Raw genomic sequence first — 23,777 nt, forward strand, 5'->3', positions numbered from 1 at the left:
TCATGCGGGCAGGAAGGCAGTGGCACGGTCACAGCTCACTGCAGCCTCCAACTCCTGGCCTCAAGCAATCCTCCTGCATCAGCCTCCCAAGCAGCTAGGACTACAGGCACAATGCCACCATGCCCAGCTAATTTTTTAAATTTTTTAAATTTTTTGTAGCGATAGGGTCTTGCTCTGTTGCCTAGGCTGATCTCAAATTCCTGGGCTCAAGCCATCTTTCCACCTCAGCCTCCTGCATAGCTCAGGCTCCAGCTGCTATCCCCAGCCCCAGGTACTAAGTTATGAACATTATCTATATTAATTTCACTGTCCCACCATATCTATGATGACAGGTACCACTATTATCATCAACTTAAAGATGAGGAAATTGAGGCTTAGTGACATTAAGTAACTTATGCAAGGTCACAGAGCTGAAATGGAAGAAGCAGGATTTGAACCCAGGCAGCCGGATTCCAGCACCTGCATTCACTCTCCCATACTGTATTTTCATGCCCAAATAGAGAAATCCCATTTTCGGTCTTAAGGAGTGGTTCCCAAACAGGGATGAATGTACCCCCCAAAAGACATCTGGTAATATCTGGGGACATTTTTGGCTGTCCCAACTGCAAGGGTATCCTGCAACTGGCATCCAGTGAGTAAAGCCCAGGGTGCTGCTACACATCCTACAATACTAGACTGCACCCATAACAAAGAATCATCTGACCCCGAGTGTCAAAAAAACATAGGCAGAGCAACCCATATGTAAAACAAGGTGTGATGTGAAGTCATTTCCTCAGTGGTTCGTAAACCAATCCTGAAGGCAAGTCTACATACATGAAAGAAGCGTTCCAAAAATATTTTTACCTATGGAAAGTGGAGACCCAAAGAGATCTTATATATTTAAATTCTGGTATTTTTTTCTTCTAAGTGTCATTAGTTGAAACACTTTATTCACCTTCTATTCTTACAAATATACAAAAAAAGTAAACTACAAGAAAATGCACAGGTAATTTTTTTCTTCTCTTTTGATAACACCAGGTTATTTGATGTGTACCTATTATGCACCGGGCCCTGCTGGGGTTGCACCCACAGAAGATAGAAAAATAAGTCCGATACTAACCACCTGTGAGCAGGCAACATAGCACCTTTACCGTCAAGGAGGTGGCAGTGTGCTAATAAACACGTGAAAAACTGTCTCTGGAAGGAAAATCAGGTGAGTGACAGTAAACTTACTGGGATTCAAAAAGGGAGGAAATCAAAGGAAGTGGCATTTATTACAGCCATGAAGGATGGCCAGGATTTTTATCTGTCAGCAAAAAGGAAGGGAATTCTTAGAAAGGCATGTGCAAAGACCCAGAGGTGGGAAAGCAAAAGGCATGTGTTACGCTGGAAGCCTCTCTGCTAATCCTTTTATTTTAGGAACTGTCCCTCCCCACATGGAAGAACTATCAATGACATCTCTTTTACAATGAGAGAGGACATGTGACCGAGGCTGGCCAATCAGAGAACTCTGCCTCCTGGGACACAGTGATTGGTGCCAAGATGTTAACAGGACTGTGCCAGGCAAATCAGAATGCTCCTTGGGACTCTGATGAGGTCTTCACTTTTCTCTGCCACAATCTATAAAAATGACATAAGCCCGAAACTATGGATGCCATTTGGGTAAATCTCACCAAAATGAAACCAACTCAGAGAAAACCAGAGCCAAGAAAAGACAAGACTGAGACTCCTGAATCCAACAGGCCCAGAGCTAATCCCCAATTTTTCTGTTATGTGTAGCCCCAAAGTTCCCTTTATTTGCTTAGGCTATTTTGAGATAGGTTTCTATCCTTCGCAACCTACAGAATCTTAACCAACATAATCAGGGACTCGTGAATAAACAAGTTGGTTAGCATCTGGGAGGATGCAAAGGGGAACTATGGTGTGTCAGCCACAGAATTGTTAATTACGCAAAGGGAACACAAATCTGACAACTCACGAAGTGTCTAGGAATCAGTGAATGGGCCAGAAAATAAAATGTGAATGATGGCAAGAAAGGCCAGTGAGCCACGGACACTCTTGTTGACACACACCCCACTTCACCCCACTGTCCCCGCGTGGACGTCCCTTCCTACACACAAAGGTGAACAACGGCAAACACGCACCAGCCACAGGAGGTAGAGAGCAAGGATGACTTGCAGAGGGGCCGACCAGATCATGTTAATGTATGTGGCCAAGTCCATGAACCTCTGAGCGTCCACAGACATGAGGTTGACTATCTCCCCGACTGTAGAGGATTTTCTGGCTGCGTTGCTGATCACCAGAGCCTGTGGGACAAAGTACAGGGAAAGAGGGTGAGTGTGGTAAGTGAAGAGCCCTATACTCTCTCATAGGCCCATGGAGAGGAAGGAGACTTTCCCAGCCCATCTGTGCCTTCACAAGGCCCACGCATCTATAGACCACGGTCACTGCCTCCCCACTTGAGCTCCTCAATTTGGAAGGAACCCTTGTCCTCAAAACAAGGCCTAGACCATTTTTCCTGATTTTCCATAAGCTTGTCTCTTTGTAACTCATGGGCTAAGCAGTGTCCTTTCCCCAAAGGCAATAAAAAATGAAGGGATCCAGAAGGTCATTTTGTTCTTTAAAAGTGTATATACAGGGCGGTGCCTGTGGCTCAGTCGGTAAGGCGCCGGCCCCATATACCGAGGGTGGCGGGTTCAAACCCGGCCCCGTCCGAACTGCAACAAAAAAATAGCCGGGCGTTGTGGCAGGCGCCTGTAGTCCCAGCTACCCGGGAGGCTGAGGCAAGAGAATCGCTTAAGCCCAGGAGTTGGAGGTTGCTGTGAGCTGTGTGAGGCCACGGCACTCTACCGAGGGCCATAAAGTGAGACTCTGTCTCTACAAAAAAAAAAAAAAAGAGTATATACACAAATGACTGCTGTGTGCAGAGAATGTACCATCCTCAGTTCAAACTGGAAGAACCAGCTCAGTGTATAGATATTCCACACACTGACCCATGAAGTCGGTTGTGCTACGGTACGATGCCTGATGGTCACCATCCTTACCCCCTGTGGTCACTGAGGCCACCCTCATCCTGCTGCTCCAGAAGCTGGACTGGAGTCCCCCACACTTGTCCTGCAGTTACCCTGTCAAGTCTCTTTGGGTTCTGAGGCTGCAGGAAGGACTATTAAAAGCAGCCTGTGTGGCGAGGACGCGGCGTCCCCTACCTTCCGGTAGACAGCGCCGATGACAGCCGTCTTGATCCTCATGCCGCTGACGAAGCAGATGTGGAAGTACTGGTGCAGCACCAGGGTCTGCAGGCAGGCGCTGAGGAACAGCAGCGCCGTGTACAAGTAGCCCTGCCAGTCCGGGGCCTCCTTGTCATTCACAAAGTTGATGAGCAACCTGCCAGGGAGCAAGAGACGGCCAGACTGTGACACACAGCGGGAGGTGAGGAAGAGGTTAGAACCACTGCGCTCTCAGGTGATGGCACTTCACTTTCACAGGTGGAAAAACAAACCCACAGCGATCCCACGGTGTGGGTGGTCCACGCCGCTCATGACAGGGCCCTCTGCCTTGGCCATCCTAGCAATAAGGATGCCTTGGCATGTCATCTCATCACTAACATGTCACGCAAAGGTGACCCAATTGGGAATACAGGGGATGGAGGAAGGAAGATGAATGCATGGCCCCAGAGAGTGAGAAAGGCAGAGAGGCAATCCCCTTTCTGACTTCCTGTTTCCTAGCTGTAGTTTTTTATGAGATCTGACAGCATCTCTTTGCTCTCTGTTTCCCAAAACAATCCCATATCCTCCCCAGTTTGAATTCACGGGAGTTTAGTGGGTTTCAGCTACTTGCAATCAAAGTGGCAATGGTAATTAAGCAAAGCATAAAACAAAGCAGGTCAGGATGGAGGCTGCGAGCTTGTGAGAGCACACCACAGGACCCTGAGGTCTGAGTCACACAAGCAAAAGGTCAAATCAAGGACACACAGGGGCCCAGCGGGAAGGGAGAGATCTTACTTTAAGAGTTCTGGGCCAGCAAACATCATCAGGTCGTGGATAGCCTTAAATAAGAAGCTCATGAGGAAGTAGGGCCCGAAGGTCTTGTATAACACCTTGAACAGAGAGGGGTCCCGCTCCTTGTGGGGAGACTTGACAATCAAAGCCTCTGCCTCCTCGTTCACATCCAGCTTGGAGTTCCCTTTTGGCTTGGCAGGATCCCTAGAGGAATATACAATCTTCACCGGCTGCCTGGAACACAAGGAGGTGAAACAGTTGTGGCCCCACCAGAGATGAATCCCATCACCTGAGGGAGAGGCCAAGGAGCGTCACCCTTCAGGGAAGGCAGAGACATAGTCAACAAAGTCAAACATAGTCAAATATAGTCAGAGAAGCTTAACACAGTGGTTATGAACACAGAGACAGAAGCCGCAGGCCAGATCTGTGATTTTAGGCAAGTTCCTTAATCTGTCAAGGACTTAGTTTTCTCATCTATAGAACAAGGATAAAAGTGGGACCCACTTCATAGGACTGTTGTAAAAAGGTTTAGAAAAGTGCTAGCCCCAAAATGACCTACAGAGGCAATGCAATCTCTATCAGAATCCCATGTGGCTTCTTCGTAGAAACTGAGGAGTGAATTCTAAAACTTCCATGGAGGTGGCACCCATAGTTCAGTGAGTAGGCTGGGACCCAGGCTGGCGGGTTCAAACCCAGGCCAGGCCAGCTAAACAGTAATGACAAGCACAACAAAAAAACAGCCAGGTGTTCTGACGGGCACCTGTAGTCCCAGCTACCCAGGAGGCTGAGGCAAGAGAATCGCTTAAGCCCAAGAGTTTGAGCTGTGAGGCCACAGCACTCTACCCAGGATGACATATCAAGACTCTGTCTCAATAAATAAGTAAATACATAAATAAAACTCCCATGGAAACTCAAGGGATCTAGAATAGCCAAAACAATCACAAAAAACAACAAAGTTGGAAGACTCACGCTTCCTGATTTCAAAACTTACTGCAAAAGCAATAATAATCAAGACGGCCAGAGAGACAGGCATATATAAACAGATCAAGGTTAAAGAAGTCCATAAATAAACCTAATTGATTTTTGAAAAGGATGCTATAACCGTTCAATGTGGATAGGACAGTCTTTTCAACAAGTGGTGCTGGGAAACTGGGTAGTCACATGCAAATGAAGCTGAGCCCCTATCTAACGCCATATACAAAAATTCAATCAGAATGTAGGAGCTGAAACTGTAAAATTCTTAGGAGGAAACATAGTGGTAAATCTTTTCAACCTGGAATTTGGTAATCAATTCTTTGCTATGACACCAAAAGCATAAACAACAACAACAAAATTATCAGGACTCACATTGAGATAAAAAGCATTAGTGCTTCACAAGACACCATTAAGAACGCCAAGAAGATAAGACCCAGAGCAGGGGCAAAATCTACAAGTCAAAAATCTGATACTCAGGCCTGTATCTAGAACATACAGAGAACTCTTATCTAGTTCTCACGCCTCGATAAGAAAGTGACAGCCCAATATAAACAGGCAGAAGATCTAAGGAGAGGTGGATATGAGCACATGAAATGTTGCTCTGCATCATTTTGATGTGAATCAAAATCAAAATCACACTATTTTGCACCTACCTGGATGGCTATAATCAAAAAGATAACAAAAAGCATAAGAACATGGTGGTGCCTCAGTGGGTAGGGTGCCAGTCCCATATACCGAGGGTGGTGGGTTCAAACCCAGCCCCGGCCAAACTGCAACAAAAAAATAGCTGGGCATTGTGGCAGGCGCCTGTAGTCCCAGCTGCTGGGGAGGCTGAGGCAAGAGAATCGCCTAAGCCCGGGAGTTGAAGGTTGCTGTGAGCTATGTGACGGCACAGCACTCTACAGAGGGCGACAAAGTGAGACTCTGTCTCTACAAAAAAAAAAAAAAAAAGAACATGGAGAAATCAGAACCCTTACGTGGGGCTGAAGAGAGTGTAAAATAATGTAGATGCTTGGAAAAACATCAGGTAGTTCTTAAAAAGTTAAACATAGGCCAGGCACAGTGGCTCATGCCTGTAATCCTAGTACTCTGGAAGGCCAAGGTGGGTGTATTGCCTGAGCTCACAGGTTTGAGACTAGTCTGAACAAGAGTGAAACCCCGAGCTCTACTACAAATGGAAAAACTAGCCAGGCATTGTGGTGGGCGCCTGTAGTACTAGCTACTCGGGAGGCTGAGGCAAGAGGATCTATTCATCCCAGGAGTTTGAAGTTGCCGTGAGCTAAGATGATACCACAGCACTCTATCCAGAGTGACAGAGTAAGACTCTGTCTCAAAAAAAACAAATTAAACATAGAATTACCATATGACCTAGAAATTCCACTCTCAGGTATACACCCAAGAGAAGTGAAAACATATCTCCATATAACACTGTGTAAATGGATCTTTATAGCAGCAATATTCATAATAGCAAAAAGGATGGAAGCATCTCAAATGTCCATCTACCTATGAAGGGATAAATAAAAAGTGGCAAATTCCACAGAGAAACATGATTTGGCTATGAAAAGGAATGGAAGGCCATACGTGGTGGCTCACACGTCCCAGCACTCGTGTCCATGTATAATCCTAGCATGCTGGGAGGCTGAGGCAGGTGGATTGCCTGAGTTCAGGAGTTTGAGACCAGCCTGAACCAGAGTGAGACCCCCACCTCTTAAAAAAAAAAAAAATACCTGGGTGTTGTGGCAGGTGCTTGTAGTCCCAACTACTTGGGAGGCTGAGACAAGAGAATCATTTGAGCTGAAGAGTTTGAGGTAGCTGTGAGCTATGACGCCATGGCACTCTACCAAGTGTGACAAAGTGAGACTCTGTCTCAAAAACAAATAAATAAATAAAAAGGAATGGAGCATTGACACAGGCTATCACATAGATGAACCTTGAAAACATCAGGCTAAGTAAAAGACACCAGTCATGAAAGGCTACATATTGAATGATTCCATTTCCATCAAGTGTCCAGGACAAGAAAATCTATAAAGATAGGAAGTAAACTAGGGGTTGCTTTGGTTGAGGGTGGTGGGATTGGGGAGATGAAAGCTAAAAATCATGAGGTTTTGTGGAATGATGAAAAGGTTCTAAAATTGATTGTAGAGATGACTGCACAAATCTGTGCAAACCAAAAAATCAGTCAATAGTACATTTTAAATGGGTGAATTGTTATGGAGATAATTTTTTAGTGTGCCAAATGGTCAGCACTATATAATGTTAGTTATTATTTTACATCAAGGCTAGAGGGGAACATATAACATTTTGGAATCCAACCCATTTGCTTTTCAGGTAAAATCTGAGGCTCAGAGAAGTGGCTTCCGTCTTGCCCTCTCTTTGATCATTCATTGCAGAAAGGCCACTGCCATGTCCTGAGGTCACTCTATCAGTCGTATGGAGAGCCCCCCACCCCGCCGTGAGACCCTGCCAACTATGTACAATCTGTAAGTGGATCCCATAGTCCAAGTTGAGCCTTCAGATGACTGCAGCCCTCACCAATAGCCTAATTGCAACCTCGTGGGAGACCCTGAACCAGAACCACCCAGCTGAGCTGTTCCCCAATCCCTGAATCAGAGAAACCCTGTGAGATAGTAAATGCTCATCCCTATTATAAGCTACTAAGTCTTAGGGTAATTAGTTATGCAGCAACAGATAGGGATACATCCCTCAGCTTCCCTCACTCAAAATGCAGTCAAAGCAACATCCTCATTATCCCATATTTCTGGAGATCAGAAATCTGAAATGGGCCCACAGGGCTGCTTTCCTTCTGGAGGCTCTGGGAGACAATCAGTTTCCTTGCTTTTCCCACTTCTAAAAGCTGCCTGCATTCCTAGGCTTATGGCTATTTACTTCTTCCATCTTCAAAGCCAGCAGCAAGCATCTTCTCTCTCTGACCTCCTGTCTCCCACTTACAAAGAGGCTTGCGATAATATCAGACCTGCCCAGAAGAGCCAGAATATTCTCCCAATTTCAAAATCCTTAATCGTATCTACAAACTTTTTGCCATGTGTCAAGTAACATATTCACAGGCTCTGGATCAGGATGTGGACACTGTTGGAAGGGCCATTATTATGCTGACCACAGAGGATAGTTTTTCCATGTTGTCCTTATCACCACCCTGAGGTCCTTCCCTGCTCATGTCGCTTATTTTTCCTAAAGCTAGGTTTCTGGCCAAGATTTTTAATAGGACTTCTTTTAACCTATAAAGGCCTTCTTGATAAGGAAGAAGGGCCTGGCTCAATCCTCACCATCCTGTGCACCACTTCCTGAGAAGGACCCTGGCCCTGAGCCAGGTGGGCAGTTCTCAGCAGCCAGGAGTCCGGCTGAGGGAGGAGTAATGAAGCAGGCAAAGAAGGAAGGCACAGATCTGGGGGGGGGGGGGGGGGGGCATCAGGTTCAATGGAAAGGATCAGCTAAATCAGGAAAGGAAAACTCCTGGTCAAAAAGAGGCATACAAGGGTGAAAGGAGCTCCCAGAAGGGAGAAGCAAGCAGCAGACCATCTGGATGGTCCAGCTGCAAGAAGAAAGGAAAGCTGAGCAGGGAAGCCAGGAGTCTGGATCAAACTTCTCAGAACAGGTGGACATAAAAGGACAGGACGGTGGGGCCTGGCAGGAAAAACAGACTTGCTGACTTGATCCAAAGTTTGATGTGGGCGAAGGTAGCAATCGTCCACTCCTCCACTGACACTGTCTGACTCCGGCTCAGCTCTCGGCCAGGAACTGAGGAAATCCCAACCAGCAAGGAGCCTAATGAGAGTGTGAGATTTAGCCTAAAGCAACTTCCTCACATATTTTAAGCTCAGTCTAAAGGCTTTTCCATACATACTGAACTATAACCTAACTGAATGTGTAAATAGACCGTAAGCTACTCTGATAACAAGTAGGCAAGTCTCAGATAAATGCAGGCAGCCAAACTGTTTAAATCATGTTCAAATAAGGCAGACACCAAGCTGCAGCCAACCCAGGGAGGGGTTTTCTGTATGTCACGTTCCCGTTTCAGTCCGTAAATGTTATCTGACCAAATGGCAGACCCAAAGTCACTGTGAACCTACATCAGTTCTGGGGGCTGATGATTTGTGACTCATTCCTGCCTCAATTAAACTCTATTACATTTAGTTTGTCTAAAGTTTGTCTTAATGCATGGTGTCAGAAGTGGGACTGTTAAGTAGAACTTCTAGCAACTCCCAGGAGGTGGGAATCATGGGAATGTTCTCTTGGATTCTGAAGTGCTACCGAGGTCTGTTTGGGGCTAGCCCAGTTGGAGCAAATTTTTCATCTTCATTGGGTTTGTTAGTCACGACAAAAACTGGATTGGATTGTGTCTGACAACTAAGTGGGTTGGATATAGTGACAGGCCTCAGATGTCTGACTAGGTCAAAAAGAAAGGTGATAAATGGCAATACTGCAAGGGACACAAACTCTGGCTCTTGAAAATGTGCAGAGACTTCTGTGTTCACTCCCCTTTATGTCTTTTTCCTGCTAAGTCGATCAAGAGGATCTGAAAGATGAAGTCAAGGTTCAACATAAAAATGGGATCTTTAACTTCTTAAGAACTGAGTACAGCACCTTCAGGCTGCACTTACCTTCACACACAGGAGCATTGAACCCTGGAAGCAATAAAGGCTTATAAACATGGCGAAATCTTTTTTTTTTTTTTTTTTTATTTATTTTTTTTTTAAACTTTTTTTTTTTTTTTTTTTTTCTGTAGAGACAGAGTCTCACTGTACCGCCCTCGGGTAGAGTGCCGTGGCGTCACACGGCTCACAGCAACCTCCAGCTCTTGGGCTTAAGCGATTCTCTTGCCTCAGCCTCCCGAGTAGCTGGGACTACAGGCGCCCACCACAACACCCGGCTATTTTTTTGTTGCAGTTTGGCCGGGGCTGGGTTTGAACCCGCCACCCTCGGCATATGGGGCCGGCGCCTTACTCACTGAGCCACAGGCGCCGCCCAACATGGCGAAATCTTACGGGAAGATAATTTAAAATTACAGTGGAACATTCTACATGAGTAACACTGCACTTTAAAAATGCGTTTTAAAATGGGGGCTCCCGAATCAGGCTCACCCAGGGATATCTATTGTTGGGCAGAACGTTATAAAAAGATTTCAAGATCGTATTCCCTCTTTCAAAAAGCTCTTGACAAAAGAAAGCAGCCACACCCATGGCACACCCTCTGAGGGTCGGGATAAACAGAATCCACTGCCCGCTTAACCAACGCTTTTCTCTTCTTTCCTACCCAAAGTGCCTTCACTTCATGTGAGGCTCTATCCCATTTGGCAGAAGAGCAAACTATGGCCCAGAGAAGTGAGGCCTCTTGCCCAGAACCATACAGCTGGTAAGAGGCAGCACTGCCAGTGTCCCAATCCAAATTCGGGCCACGGGAAGGAGGTGGCCGGATCATCCCAGAGTGTCTGGCTTCCTGGGAAGTGCAAGGAAACTCACACTTACTTCCTACACTTGGCACATTCCTTCTTCCAGTTCTTTACCAAGACAGGCACCACTTGTTCTGACATGTCCTCTTTGTTGAGGGACCAGAGGTCACTGGATTCGAGGGGATGGCGGTAGCCCCGGATCATCATCCTGGGAGGAAACACAAAAGGAGTTGTAAATGTGAGCTGATGCGGGGAAGAGGAGGATGGGGCTCACTCCACACACCCATCAGCACTGGCCACCTCCGGGGCACCACCACCGACAACCCGAGGTAGCCACACAGATGAGAAAAATTGGAATACGGATGGACGTTTAGGCATGTTACGTAATTACTGCTCATTCTATTAGGTCACCTAGGAAAAATGTCCTCTTTTATTATTTTTTTTTTTTGAGATGTACAAGATTGAGGAGGAAAACACAGGATAACTCCAATTTACTCATTAGAAGTTTTTTTTTGTTTGTTTGTTTTTACAGAGACAGAGTCTCACTGTACCGCCCTTGGGTAGAGTGCCGTGGCGTCACAGGGCTCACAGCAACCTCTAACTCTTGGGCTTACGCGATTCTCCTGCCTCAGCCTCCTGAGCAGCTGGGACTACAGGCGCCCGCCACAACGCCCGGCTAAGATTTTAAGTTTTAAAAGGTTCGCTGCCTGCAACTCAGTGGCTAGGGCACCAGTCACATACACCACGGGCTGGCAGGTTCGAATCCAGCCTAGGCTTGCCAAACAACGACAACTACATCTACAAAAAAATAGCCGGGTGTTGTGGTGGGCGCCTGTAGTCCCAGCTACTTGGGAGGCTGGAGCAAGAGAATCGCCTAAGCCCAAGAGTTGGAGGTTGCTGTGAGCTGTGATACCACAGCACTTTACCAAGGGCGACATAGTGTCTCAAAAAAAAAAAAAAAAAAAGGTTGCTATGACAAAGCATTAGCAATCTTATCCAAACCTGGGTGATGAGTTGTTTTATTATACTAGTCTTTCTTCGTGTGTGAACACTTAAGGACTAAAAAGTAAACCTAATCTTTTAATTTGTTATTTTGAAATAAATTAAAATTTATAGAAAAATCATATAAAGCATGACTTTTTTTCTTGAATCATACACAGAATTCACTTAGCTCACCACTGTAAACATACTGCAGTATCGTTCTCTGTTCTCTAGCCCTCTTTACACACACACATGCATACACATAATCTTTATTCTGAACTATTTGAGAGCAAGCTGCAGACTCCACATGCCTTTACCCCTAAAACTTTGTGTATATCCCCCTGAAATAAAGAATGAGCTCTTATATAATCAGAAAGTAGTCCATATTTTAATTACGTCAAGTATCCCAGTGATGTTCTTTAACAGTAATTTAAAACATTTCATCACTGTAAAAAAAAGTCTAGAAAAAGTTCATAGATACAAAGATGATGCTAATTAGCAGGGAAAAAAGATAGAAGTAATCCACAGTAAGATGTTGACAATGGGCAGAAAAAGCCATGCAAAATGGGGACTGGAGGGAAGTATACCAAACGCTCACGGTGGCAGCCGCTGGGTTGCCTCTTGCTATTGATCTGTGTATGTTTCTCACCCACATCTCCTGTGGGAAGCATGTATTATTTTTCCAATGAGGGAGAGATGACAATATCAGTAATAATAATTATTATAGCTAATGTTAGAAATACCCCAAACTGCAGCTAAGAACAGGATAGCTTATGGCTGCTCCAGGCCAAGACTTCCATAAGGGCTTGAGCTGCTCGTGGCTCAGGTACTTATTACAGTCAAGTCCATGAACTAAGGGGACAGAGTCAGTGTTTCTGAGAGCATGCACCCAGCACAGGCTGACTCTGGACACAATTCCTCAGAAGAACAAAAAAGGGAAGGGAAAGGAAGAGAGCAGTAGCAGAGCTGAGCTGTGTTTGTTCCTTTACTCATCCATTCAAACACCCATTTATTCCACAGACGCACCCAAGGCCTGGGGCCCAGCCTTACCCTGTGATCCACCAGAAGAAGATCCTGGAAAGGAAGGAGGCACCGGACTCTGGACAAGGATTCTAGTGGAAAGAAAGCACAGGGGGGAAACAACAGGCAAATGAATGATTAAACCTTCCTTCTATGCCAGAGGTCAGCAAGGAATCGTCAGTTGACCATCACTCTTCCTTCAAAAGGGCCATCTACCCAAAGTGCCATACTGTTCTGCACCCTAAATAAATTACTTCTCCTGAACCCCAGGAGAAGGAAACACATCATCGCTCCTCTAGATTCACCCAAGAAATAGTTCCTGAGTGTCTACTGTGTGCAAGCACAGTATACCATGCTAAAGACCTGTCTTATCTCATAGCCCCACTCCAACCCCCGGAGCTGGTGTTACTACCGACCCCACTTCACTCATTCATTCAACAAAGGTTTTTAGTATCATGTGTCAAAGAGCTACATGCTTGCATTATTTTATATCCCCACAGAACTCTGTGAACATGGCACAGCTGTTATCTCCACTGCAGTCATTTGTTCATCCAACAAATATTTCCCCTACTAGCCAGCTGTGTTCTTGACTGTTACACAAATTAACAGTCATTAATTTGTGTAACAGTCATTAAATTACACAAATTATCCCGTTTAATCTTCATAACCACCTTAAGAGGTAGGTAAAAGTATCATCCTTCTTTTATAGTTAAAGAAACTGAAGACCAAAAGTAGGACTTGCCTAAGGGCCCACTGCTAAAAGCGGTAGAGACAGGATGTGAGCCCCAAATAGTTAAGTTCCAGAGAGAGATTAATCAGCTGCTCACATGAACAAATGCAAAACTGCAGTGGTGATGTGTGCCTTAAAAGTGGGTAAATATTACCAATGAGACAACATAAACAGAGAAGGTTTCCTTGAGGAAGATGGTAAGTAGAGGAAAACTAAGTAAAGAAGAAAGACAAGGCATTCCCAGAAAAGAACAGTGTGTGCAAAGGCCCTGTGGTAGAGGGAAGCCACAGGGAACCAAAAGGAGGCCTTAGTAATCTACACTGGAGGCCATATAAAGAATTTTATTCTTTTTTTTTTTTTTTTGAGACAGAGTCTCAAGCTGTTGCCCTGGGTAGACTGCCATGGCATCATAGCTCACAGCAACCTCAGACTCTTAGGCTTAAGAAATTCTCTTGCCTCAGCCTCCCAAGTAGTTGGGACTACAGCTGCTCGCCACAACACCCAATTATTTTTTAGTTATAGTTGGTTGTCAGGCCCGGACTGGATTCAAACCCGCCAGCTCTGGTGTATGTGGCTGGTATCCTAGCCACTTGAGCTACAGGTGCTGAGCCCCAAGAGTTTTATTCTTCATCCTACAGGCAATGGAAAAATCAGTGACAGATTCTAAACAAGCAATCAATAAACCTATTTCCGAGAGATATAACAGTGAGCCCAGCTCAAAAACATGCAGATAAGGAAAGTAACATTAGCACAGAGTCTCTGGATTACAGACAAAGGCTAGCTTTGAATGTAGCTACAAACAGGTCTTCCAGAGGAACACAAGCGTGTTCAGTCAAGGGAGGTCACCATACAGCAATACAGGCTTTAGCCAAGGTCTCGGCTCAACTGTTTCAGTATTTTGAAGGGATACGGCATTCAGAGAGCCTGATAAGACTCATATATTAACAAAGTGGTTTTCCATCCAGGCTGAGAATGCTTTTAAAAACACTCTTTCTAGGCCCTACCCCACCCCACTAGACAGTCTAATTAAGCTGGTTTGGGATAGGAGCAGACATTTGTTTTTATTTTGGTTTTAAACATCCAGATTCTTCTTGTCAAAGTAACTGAGCAGGAAATGTACAACAGAAGCCTAGAACATCTTGTCATTTCCAACAACAAAGAAACTAAAGATGAGTGGGACTGTTAAAACGCCCCAGAATCAACCAGAAGCTGCTCCCACTGGCCAACAAAGAGACAATCTGAGCTCCAGCGGGCTCAAATAAGTACAATGGGCTGAAACATACCATGTGTATTTAAATATACAAGCTCATATTGATGCTGGAAAAAAAGAAACACATCTTGCTGTCACTGGTGTTAACTAGTGAGCCAAGTTACTGTTTTGAAAATAGAAAAAAGGGAAGGAAATAAGCATTTTCCCACCTTTCCTGAATGAGCTACACCGCAGGGTGACCACAGAGAGGAGGGGACGTGACTTTCCATAGAAAAGGTCTAGCTAATAAGGGAAGAAGGGATGATAAAACATAAGAATGAGACATTTTGCAACCTGAATGGACTGCTGGAATATTTGATGATATTAAAGAATTATGATTAATATTTGTAAGCCAAAGATACTAGTACAGTTTTATTCTTTTTCAATCCTTATCTTTCGGATATCACTGGGAAAATCTGGGTGAAAGTACACAGAAACTCTACTATTTTTGTATCCTCTTTTTTGTGAGCCTGTTTCAAAACAAAAAAGCCATTAAAAATAAATTTATAACTGAAATGCTTACTTATGAAACGCATAAGTACCCAAGGCAGCTCATTACCCTATGTTGTCTACTTTAGTTTCCACCATAAAGGCAAAATAAAAAGTTCTCATGCAGTGATTCAAACACACAGCCAGGGCTGAGAAGGACCAGGCACCATTCTGGGGCCCTGAGGGGTGAAGAGGTTACCAAGACCTGCCCAGCCTCCAGAATCACCCAGGGAGTTTGTTAAATGCTGCTTCCTAGGGTGCATGCCAGACTAACGTCATCACTACCTTCTGGGGTGGGGCCCTAACGTCAGTATATTAATAAGGTAAGTTAGATGCAGCTGGTCCAGGCATCTACCTTCCAGACCAACCGAAAGCAGAGTAAGTTCAGTGCATGGAGCCAGCTGGACCTGGGTTTAAATCCCGGCCCTGCAGATTTCCAGGTGAATGACACCAGATGCATCTCTTCCTCCAAAGCCTTGATTTTCACATCAGAAAACCCTGAGTAGTTAGTCCCACTGCGCAGCCTACGTCACAACACTGCCGGGAGGGATAAGTGACATAAGGTCTATGGAACTGTGAGGTAAACTAGAATTTTTTCTTTTTCTTTTGATATGATTTTTTTTTTTATTTCAGATTAATATGAGGGTACAAACAATTAGGTTTGCATTTGTTAGGTACGTTCCCCGTTGCAGGTAGAACTAGAATTTTTTTCAACTTAAGAGAGCAACCTTAACCGTGGAGTTGGTGGTATTTGCTTTGGAGGCTGGCCACAAAATGTTCACTGCAGGTAGGTTTTTCTTCTGGGAGAACTGATACCTTCCTGCCCACAGGCATTCCCCCTCCCAGTCAGTGGGTGGGTTATCAGGGAATCACAAATCCGGTTCCAGTCCAGCCCAAGTCCTCCCCATTGTGAAAGACTAGTAAGGCAGCTCAGTGGCAGAGAAGGGTGCAGGGGGTGGGGCCCGTTGTCAGTGACTCACTTGTTTCTTGGGCAAATATTTCGGGAGGACCTGTGTATACACCAGGATGAGGGCTGAGTGCTGGGGACTTGGAGCTGTGAAGATGACAGTGACGGTGACCCGCAACGAGTGAGGTTTCTGCCTTGTTCAGCTTCCCGCCCAGGAGAAGAGGACAGTAAGCAAACCAGGATGCAAATACACAGTAACAACGAAACAGCCGGAGTTACAGGGAGAAGAAGTGGGCAGGGGTGAGGGGAGCTTATGTGTAAAGCACAGTGCTTAGCAGGCAGGGTCTGAATCCCAGCTCTGCCATTTCCTGGCTGTAGGACCCTGCACAAGCTCCTAGTGGTGAAGATTAAATGAGATAAAACTTGTTAAATACTTAGGATAGTGCCTGGTATTGAGTAAAGCTCAAGAAATGGTATTATTAGTAACAGTAATAATATTCATAATAGTAAAAACAGCAACAATGGCTTGTAGTACATCAAAACATTAAGTTATACACCTTAAATAGATATAAATTTTACTGGTCAACATACACCAATAAAGCTGCACCAGATGTTCCATACATCAGGAGTGGCCGAGTACAATCCACAGGCCAGCTGTTTATAAATAAAGTTTTATTAAAACACAGTCATGCCCCCTCATTTACACATTGTCTGTGGTTGCTTCTGATCTGTACAGCAGAGTTGGGTACTACTGAAGAGATGGTAGGGGTTGCAAAGCCCAAAGTCGTCATCAGAAGTTGGCTATCCTCTCCTTTCATCAACCTACACAATTCCTTAAGACATAGGGATTATTCAGTAGTGAGATCAGGCCTCAAGTGTTAAGTCATTTGCCTCCAAATCCAGAAGACAGAAATGGGTGGAGGATGGGGGAGGAGGGACTGAAACATCCAGCTCAAGGAGACCCTCAAGCTCTGGGGGTACTAACCCTCACCCTGGATAATAAAACTGAGTCTCAGCCAGTGGGAGAAAACTCACTATGCAAATGCAATGAGGTTGTATCACTGACTGACCATTTCACAGTTTCTAAGTTGCACGTACCAAGACCTTTGTCAAATTCTTCTCCCCAGGCTTCCTCCCTCCTGTGGATCCAAACATGGATTTTTCAGATTATCTGAAGTTACAGACACAGAGGCCAACACAGGGTCACATCCACCGGCAGAGAAGGAAATTTATCAGTTAGTGAGCTGGTGTATGGACATCTCATCTGATACGGAAGGCCTTATTTGATAACACAACTTAGCTTCTGAAGTAGTCAAGGACCAACAACAAAAAAAGGAAAAAAAGTGGCCAGGGCATGACAATCCAGTTAGCATTTCATTGACATAATTTATTCCGTGCAAAAGACAGAGCTACTGGCCAGGGGGTTCCCAGCTTCAGAGGCTAAACGCAGCAACTCTTATCCCAGATGAGATGAAGGAGGTGTATTAATCGGTTCCTCATTCATTCAGCAATAAAAATAATTCAGACAAGTCCCGGCTGATGGCAGAAAGTCTGATTTATCCAAGCAGAGTGACATGTGTTCTTTAGCACTATGTTTGGCACCAGTTGATTTGGCCACAAACCCTGAGGTTTAAGCCAATTTGGTACAACAGTCTCAGGCATTGATTCTTCCAGCACTGGTCGTTGCTTACCTCACACGAGGTAGTTTGGAAATCTTGTCTGGGTCTCTCAGCATTCTGGCCTGTCTGTCAGAAATTCTCTGGGTCTCCATATGTGTTTCTGGTAACTCTGCTTTTAGTTCTAATCAGTGTTCTGCCAGTGACGTGAACTCTGCATTGGAGTTAAGGGCTGTGAGCAGCAGCCCCATCACCAGCAGCATCTGGGAAATGCAAACACTTGGGCCTCACCCAGATCTACTGTATCAGAAACTGTGGGGGTGGGGCCCAGCAACCTGTGGTTTACCAGGTTCACCGGGTGAGTTCAATGCATGCTCTGGTGTGAGAACTCAGCGGGAGGATTCCTGACCACCACTCCGACCCTCAGTGTCTTCATCTGTGAAATGGGGAGACTAATCATTCTGCCTTGCCTTGCATGAGTATTAAACAAATAATATTTAATGATATTTATTTAAATAATGAAATAAATAATACAGTGCACCAAGCTGCTTCTTCATTATTGGATGGAAACTAAATGTCCAACAGTAAAAAATTGTCCCCCTGGCTCAGTGCCTGTAGCTCAGCGGCTAGGGCGCCCACCACATACACCAGAGCTGGCGGGTTGGAACAATGACAACTACAACCAAAAAATAGCCGGGTGTTGTGGTGGGCGCCTGTAGTGCCAGCTACTTGGGAGGCTGAGGCAAGAGAATCGCTTAAGCCCAAGAGTTTGGGGTTGCTGTGAGGTGACACCACGGCACTCTACCCAGGGCAACAAAGTGAGACTCTGTCTCAACAAAAAAAAAAAAGAAATTTTCCCCTACAATGTAAACACTGGCCATCTCTGTTTGCACCACTGCCTACCAGCTGTGCAAACTGCGTCCCTGCTTAGGACCTCAAGCTCCCTATACTGTAGCACATATCAGACCCTTCTGCCTTTCCCAGGCACTTGCCTTTTTTTGTTGTTTCTCTACTTTTTGGCACTTCAGTGTACCCAGAGTCAACGTCCCAGCTCAGCCTTCCTCTCTGCTTGCCTGGGCACTTGCAATGGCTTTCACAGTGCCACCAACCTCTCCATGCCCAATGAATCCTCCTCCTTTCAGTCGAAGGGATTCTCCAAATCATGTCCAACCTGAGAGTACCCTCCACTGTTGGAAAATCTCTCATCAGCTCCCACCATGGACAGGTTAAAATTCCAAGTCCTTCTAGTGACACATAATTCTACCCTCATGTTTCATGCTCTGCTCCCTGGCTCTTCCATTTCCTTCCACTCACTTCCTGGCCCTTCCAGCCCACCCTCGCAGAACTCCACACAGTCCCCGAGCACCCACAAGCTCCATCACACCACTGGACGTTTGCACATGCTGCTTCCCCTACCAGGAGCACCCTCTACGCCATCACTTCCAACCATATACAGCTGGCCCAGGCCTCAAATTCCTCTGATTAGGCATCTCCTCCCCCAACGCTGGCCCCATGCTGAGCCAGGGACCTCAAATCAACTCCCCACAACCCCAGCACCACCCTCCCTGGGAGCCTCCACCATCTGCCCGAAAGTTGTTGGTTTATTTGCTTCCTGTCATCCCTCCTTCCATCTTTCCTCAAGGGCAGTGGTGAGGTCTGTTCCTTCCTAGCCCAGCTCAGCTGCTGGCATGACACTGTATTACTAAAGGACGGAAAACATGTAAGAAAAAGGGAGAGAAAATGGAATTTACCATGATTTAATTGTGAAAAGTCCAAGATTAGGTCCCTAAGGGGTGGGCATGGAGACTGACCATGAAGGAGCAGGAGGGAACTTTCTGGAGACCTTGTGACATGCCATATCTTAACTAGAGTTTAAGTTCATTGTTTATCAAAACTTATCAAATACTAACAAGATTAGAAATTGTACTGCATGTAAATTTTAAGGAAAAACCCAGTACTATAAGCAAATACTGAACTGCTGCTAATGATTTACAGGAGAGTGTTTGGGGGAAGAATATTAATATACTTCAAAAGTGAGTTTCAGCAATCAAAACACGAGCCGGCTGGACGGCTGAGTAGCTGACTGGATAGACAGGTATGTAATAAAGTAAATTTAGCAACATGTTAACTGTAGCTCTAAGGATTTGGTCTATGGCTGCTCACAGTATAATATTTTCAACTTTTCTACAAGCTTGAAAAGGTTCATAGTAAAATGCTGACTCCATGTTGTCTGGACAGAACTAAAAATACCTCTTACTGCAGACAAATGAACAGCTTTTACTTAATGTTTCAAACCAGTGTTTTCCAATAGTGAACCACCCACGGATCTTGTTCGGGTGAGATCCTGACTCAGTGGGTCTGGGGAAGCCCACTAAAAGCAGGGAGGATCCACCCAGTGACCTCCTGTGGCCTCCATCCACCCGCCTACAGCTACCTCCTCCTCCTTCCTGCCACTGCCCAGCAGTAGCCACAGCGGCATCCGAATCAAAGGGTGTGAGGCTAAGATGGGCATGAGCCCTGCCCAGGCTCCCAGAAGCCTAGTCAGCCCCAGAGGTGGAAGCCCAGATGGGAGGAGCCCCACAGAGAAACTAGGGCCGGAATAGACATCTGAGTCACACAGTGGGAAGAGGGCCAACTGGGGGGTAGCCGACACAGTGACTCAGCACAGGCAGCCCAGAAGAGGCAGCTCCCAACCAGTCCTTGGCTGCCCCAGGCCACGGCTGATCACTCTGAGGGCTGGCAACATGTGATTGATTGCCCACTGCTGCTCCTGGGATGGGAGAGCGGCAGGGCTGGACTCTCCCCAGCTTCCAGGCTCCACTGTGACTCCAGCAGGAAAACAAACAAAGAGCATGTCACAGTGTCATCCTCCCCCTGGTTATGGAAGAGGGGTTGCCACCAACATTAAATAGGGCTGCAACCCATCTCAGTGTGTAGAAGGGCACACTGAGATCCCCAAAGGAAGAGCAATGTGCCTAAAGTCAGAGATCTAGCTGTTTCTCACATAACCTCATTCCTACCTTTCACCCACAGTAAAGTAGTGATGTGTTTATGTGTTTGCTGACCTGCTCCATGGCTAGCTATAAGCTTCATGGCTGAACTGCAAACTTAGTAAGGGCACATGGCTATCCAAAGACAGCCAACACATTTGCCACCCCACATGCTCTTCTTACAATGAGACATGGCCATTCACCTGTCTAGAAGTGGAGTCTGCGTTCCTTGCCTTTGTGACTGCCTCAATCAACAGAGCATGGTGGGAATGACTGTGACTTCCAGGACTAGGTCATAAAAAGTGATATGGCTTCCACCCAGCTCTGTCTCTCTCTCTCTCTCAACACTCCCTCTTAAGAGATCAATCACCATGCTGTGAGGACACCCAGGCCACAGAGAGACCAGATGCAGGTGTCGACTCCAGGGGAGGTGCCAGATAGTGGCCAGCATTAATACCAGATGCAAGACTGAGGAAACCTTGGAGTTGACTTAAGTCCCAGCCACATCTGATTGCAACCACAGGAGAGACTGAGAACCGTCCAACTGAGCCTTGTCAATACCCAGGACTGTGAAACATTATGCTGTAGTTGTATCATGCAACTCATTTCAGTGGTTTTTTTATGGAGTAACAGATCAGAATATGCCACTCCAAAATACCCCACTTTGGCATAAGGACTGTTTTGAGCTAAAGGCAATTAAGCAACAGCAAACACAAAAAGACCTCTATGTCCTTTCCCTACCTGCCTAAAAGCAGGACATAAATTTCCCTTCCCATAAATCTTCCCCTTCCCTTCTCCCATACCAGGAGAAGAACCATTATCACTGGCAACACTGAGATAGGTCTGCACAAACAAACCTTACTAAAATAACCCTCATCTTCTTCTAGTTCCCCCCACACACATATTTACCTTCTCACAATGTACCAACCCTAGAATCCCAAACCCCTTTCTCTTTCCCTTGTTGCTTCTATATAAATTTATCACCTTTTGTTAAAACAGCATAGACGCTGTCAGACTTAACCACTTCTTTAGAAATATTTTCTAAATATTTTCTCCTGTTAATATTTTATTGGTTTGATTTGCAGGCCCCAGCCACTGAACCTAAGAGTGTGGAAGAGATCATCTCCTCCCCCAAAGTTCAAACCATATCTATTTTGCACACTGTAATATCCCCAGCACCAAGCGCAACCTATACAACAGGTGCTTAATAAATATCTGTTAAAGGGATAAAAGAACCTATGTGTGATTAAACACCCAGGTCTGCCTAAGTCCAAACTGAGGATTCTTTCTATCACACCATGCTGCCTCCATCATCAAACTTAAGGTGTTAACATCTACAGTTTTAAGTCATAATTCCTTTATACCTTTTAAAAAAAATAAGGCGAACAAATATACCGCCTTCTCAAAGCTGTAAGTTTAAACCAATGCTTCTCAAACTTTCCTGGGCACACAAATTACCTGGAGATGATATGTGGGACAGGGCCTGCAATCATATGTGTCTAACATGGTCCCAGGTTATGTAAATATAGCAGGTCATGGTCCCCATTTTAGTTGCAGGGGATCGAATGAGATTTAAAAAAAAAAACTCTTAGCATTGCTGAAGTGTACATTTAAAATGGATAAGATGACAAATTTTATACGTATTTCACCAAAATAAACAAAGGCAATTTTTTAAAAAGGAGATAAAGCTCTTAGAACTATCCCAGGCCATCAGCAGGTCTCCTTATGTATCAGTTCCTTTCCTCTTCCTTCTTGATATAGTAACATTAAAAGTGAGTAAAGGGTGGTGCCTGTGGCTCAAAGGGGTAGGGCGCAGGCCCCATATACCAGAGGTGGCAGGTTCATATCCAGCCCTGGCCAAAAAAAAAAAAAAAGTGAGTAAAGATGGGCGGCGCCTGTGGCTCAGTGAGTGGGGCGCCGGCCCCATATACTGAGGGTGGCAGGTTCAAACCTGGCCCTGGCCAAACTGCAACAACAAAGAAAAAAATAGCTGGGCGTTGTAGCAGATGCCTGTAGTCCCAGGTACTCAGGAGGCTGAGGCAAGAGAATCGCCTAAACCCAAGAGCTGGAGGTTGCTGTGAGCTGTGATGCCACAGCACTCTACCAAGGGTGACAAAGTGAGACTCTGTCTCTAAAAAAAAAAAAAATAAAGTGAATAAAGACAGAGCTTAGTCTGACGTCCCGTGAAGCCCAGTGCAGACCTCGCTCTTACACAAGACACATGCTACATGTACTGAGGACCTCCCTGCATAACACCACCACCACAATAAACCACTACTTAAAGTCCACCGTGTGCCAGGCTCTGCCTTAGGCACTGGGGTGACAGGGTAGACCGAGCCTATAGCCTGATACAAAGCTGTTATTTAGCCAAAGACCCTGCCCTCCAGCCGGTTATAACCAAGAGAAATGACACAGTTCTGCAGAACAATTGATCCTAGGTTTAAATTCCTGCCCCACCACTTACATTGGGCAAGACACTTTTCTGAGACTCACTTTCTTTGTCTGTAAGATGAAAAAACATAACAACAGTACCAAGTTCACCATGGCTGGTGTGAGGGTTAAATAAGATATGCATATGAAAAGCTTAGCACTGTGCATCTCATAAACACCCATCCCCTTCCCTTTCCTTTCCTTTCACAGGGTAAAAGAATGCCTGAAAATGGAAAGGGGACAGAAAAAGAAGGAAAAAAGTCATCAGAGCTAAAGGAATGTTCTAGAGCTGGGATAGGCAAATTTTTTCTATGAAGAGCATACAGTAAATATTTAGGCTTTGGGTGATAGCCTCTGTAGCAACCATTCAACTCTGCTAGTGTGGCTGGAGGCAGCCATAGATAGACACTACATAGTAAGTGGATGTGGATGTGTTCCAATAAAACTTTATTTATAAAAATGGACAGTAGGTTGGATTTGGCCCATGGGCTACTGCTGACCACCCCTGGTCTAGATTCCAAACTGCAACGAGGCAAATGGCATCCCCCACTGGGTTACTGAACAGGAAGTCAGAGGCAATGCCAGGGTGGCTAGATAGAGCACTCTCCAATGGAAGCCTTTCTTCCCAGCCCTGTGCACAAATGTCAGAAATGCACCAGCCCACACACCGGGTTTGCCTGCCTGCTGGATTGCACTGCACAAGAGGCAAACAACAGCGTCTTCCACCCCCTTAGAAGATCAAAAAAAGTGACAAAAGGAGCAGGGAGGAGATGAGACAGATAGCAGATGGAGAGATGATGGCTGGGAAGAAAGACCAAGGGTGTCCCACCCCCCATAGCCCAGCCTCCATAGCTGGGAGCTTCATACCACTCCAGGGTGTAAAGCAGACCCCAGAACCAGCCTGCCAGAAATTCTGAAAGCACAAAGAAAGGACCAGATTGGTTGCATAAGTCACCCCAGGACACATGTTCCCAGGGAAGAAGCAAAGGGATTTTTATCCAAATCC

At 45.5% G+C, this 23,777-nt stretch overlaps 1 protein-coding gene and 1 long non-coding RNA gene across 6 annotated transcripts in view; one reads left to right on the top strand and one right to left on the bottom strand.

The window, feature by feature from the left end:
• The window catches only part of ABCC1 (ATP binding cassette subfamily C member 1), a 153,627-nt gene that overhangs the window by 69,346 nt on the left and 60,504 nt on the right, over window positions 1-23,777 (bottom strand). For all 5 annotated transcript variants that reach the window (XM_053557315.1, XM_053557314.1, XM_053557313.1 and 2 more), the window contains 5 exons: window positions 12,391-12,452; window positions 10,436-10,567; window positions 3,981-4,211; window positions 3,186-3,363; window positions 2,124-2,285 (listed from right to left, as the gene is read on the bottom strand). In XM_053557315.1, the coding sequence (XP_053413290.1) occupies window positions 2,124-2,285; window positions 3,186-3,363; window positions 3,981-4,211; window positions 10,436-10,567; window positions 12,391-12,452 (765 nt within the window). The remainder of the gene's footprint in view (window positions 1-2,123; window positions 2,286-3,185; window positions 3,364-3,980; window positions 4,212-10,435; window positions 10,568-12,390; window positions 12,453-23,777) is intronic.
• Window positions 17,523-21,554, top strand: LOC128562396 (uncharacterized). Its single transcript, XR_008373417.1, has 3 exons — window positions 17,523-17,709; window positions 19,347-19,446; window positions 21,427-21,554. It is a non-coding gene; the product is annotated as an uncharacterized LOC128562396 (long non-coding RNA).

The sequence above is a fragment of the Nycticebus coucang genome, chromosome 12, assembly GCF_027406575.1.
Source record: "Nycticebus coucang isolate mNycCou1 chromosome 12, mNycCou1.pri, whole genome shotgun sequence".
Taxonomy (NCBI): domain Eukaryota; kingdom Metazoa; phylum Chordata; class Mammalia; order Primates; family Lorisidae; genus Nycticebus; species Nycticebus coucang.